Source organism: Verticillium alfalfae, genomic scaffold (genome assembly GCF_000150825.1).
Source record: "Verticillium alfalfae VaMs.102 supercont1.5 genomic scaffold, whole genome shotgun sequence".
NCBI lineage: Eukaryota > Fungi > Ascomycota > Sordariomycetes > Glomerellales > Plectosphaerellaceae > Verticillium > Verticillium alfalfae.
In genome coordinates this window covers 1165065-1166513 of record NW_003315034.1, presented here as the reverse complement: position 1 = coordinate 1166513, position 1449 = coordinate 1165065, and the positions used below count along the sequence as shown (strand labels likewise).

The following is a 1449-nucleotide window of genomic DNA, read 5'->3' as shown; positions in this document are numbered from 1 at the left end:
GTCTAGCTTCACCTGTGAACAATGTCTCCGCAACGCCGTTACCTCAGCAAATCCTGCGTGAGATCGAGGTTCCTTTGGGTTTCGTGGCTGATCATGTTGGCTTGAAGAAGACATTGGGTGTGCCGCGGAATCTGGATGGCGCGAGTTTCCATGGCGTTCCTTGACCGAGACTTTTGGCTATGCACATGGTATCTGAGCGCTGACGCGGGAAATGTCAAGATCAGGAAGCACTTTTTCCTGCCACGAGATTGGATCAATATGGAATGTTTGGAGCTGGCGATGATCACGCACGACGGCAGATTTCTGTGTCCAAGAAATGGCGAGCTGGTGGTCGTCTCGAACGGCCTGGGCGGCGGCGGATAATTTGAAATAATGCTTTGATGGAAGGCGCTGATGTTTTGATGAAAGGGGATGTTTTGATGAAAGGGGATGTAAAATGGCTGTCAGGCGGTGATATCGGAGGACGCCAATTAGTGCCATAGGATTGAGAGGGAAAGGATGAGTGAGGTCGCTACTTCTAGCGTGAGGTTGGCCGTGTTCTCTTTATTACTGTGCACTGTATGGCCCCCTCTCCACCAAACCAGGGCGAGGAACCTACCTAACCTTCCTTACCATGGTTATCGGGTTTTCTGTGCTCCTCGGCCTGCGGGAAAGTCGTAACATGACGGAAAACCGCACTCGAAACCCTGTTTCGCTCTAGAAGAAATTAATGAAACGATCGACTGAAACTAGATCAAGAGCGCAACATTGCTAGCATGGCATCCGAACAGCTGAACGTCATTGCTCTCATTTCGGGGGGTAAAGACAGCTTCTTCTCAGCCTTGCACTGCATCGCAAACGGACACAAAATCATCGCTCTGGCGAACCTGCAGCCGTCTGCAGACGGCCAAGCCCCATTGGAGCATGAGGTCTCGTCCAACGGCACTCGCATCGTCAAACCTGATACGCTGCTATCGGGAAGCCACGGTGCAGTTGACACCAGCCATGACGAACAGGACTCTGCTACCGACGACGAGGACCTTAACAGTTTCATGTATCAGACTGTAGGCCACCAGATCATTCCTCTGTACGCCAAGGCCACGGGGCTTCCTCTCTACTGTCAGCCTATAGTCGGTGGAGCTAAGTGCGAGGGTCGCGACTATGATGTCTGGCAGGCTGTCGACGACGAAACGGAGAGTATGGTACCTCTTCTACGCACCATAATCGACCGGCATCCTGAAGCCAATGCGCTCTGCGCCGGAGCAATACTGTCAACTTACCAGCGTACTCGCGTGGAATCTGTCGCCTTGCGGCTCGGCCTCACCCCAGTCGCCTATCTGTGGAAATACCCGGTGCTACCTCCAGCACTGAGCGGCCTTCCTTCGGATGACGCCCAGTTGCTGTTGGACATGGAAGTGGCCGGTCTTAGACGCGCGAATCATCAAAGTTGCTAGTGCAGGTCTAGGTGGG

At 53.3% G+C, this 1449-nt stretch overlaps 1 protein-coding gene across 1 annotated transcript; it reads left to right on the top strand.

Moving 5' to 3' along the window:
- Nucleotides 1–709: 709 nt before the first annotated feature.
- VDBG_04682 (ATP-binding domain-containing protein) lies at nucleotides 710–1433 on the top strand (the record flags this gene model as incomplete). The annotated part of the gene is made up of 1 exon (XM_003005030.1): nucleotides 710–1433. One exon carries the CDS (start codon nucleotides 756–758, stop codon nucleotides 1431–1433), a length of 678 nt encoding a protein of 225 aa, XP_003005076.1.
- Nucleotides 1434–1449: the final 16 nt, after the last annotated feature.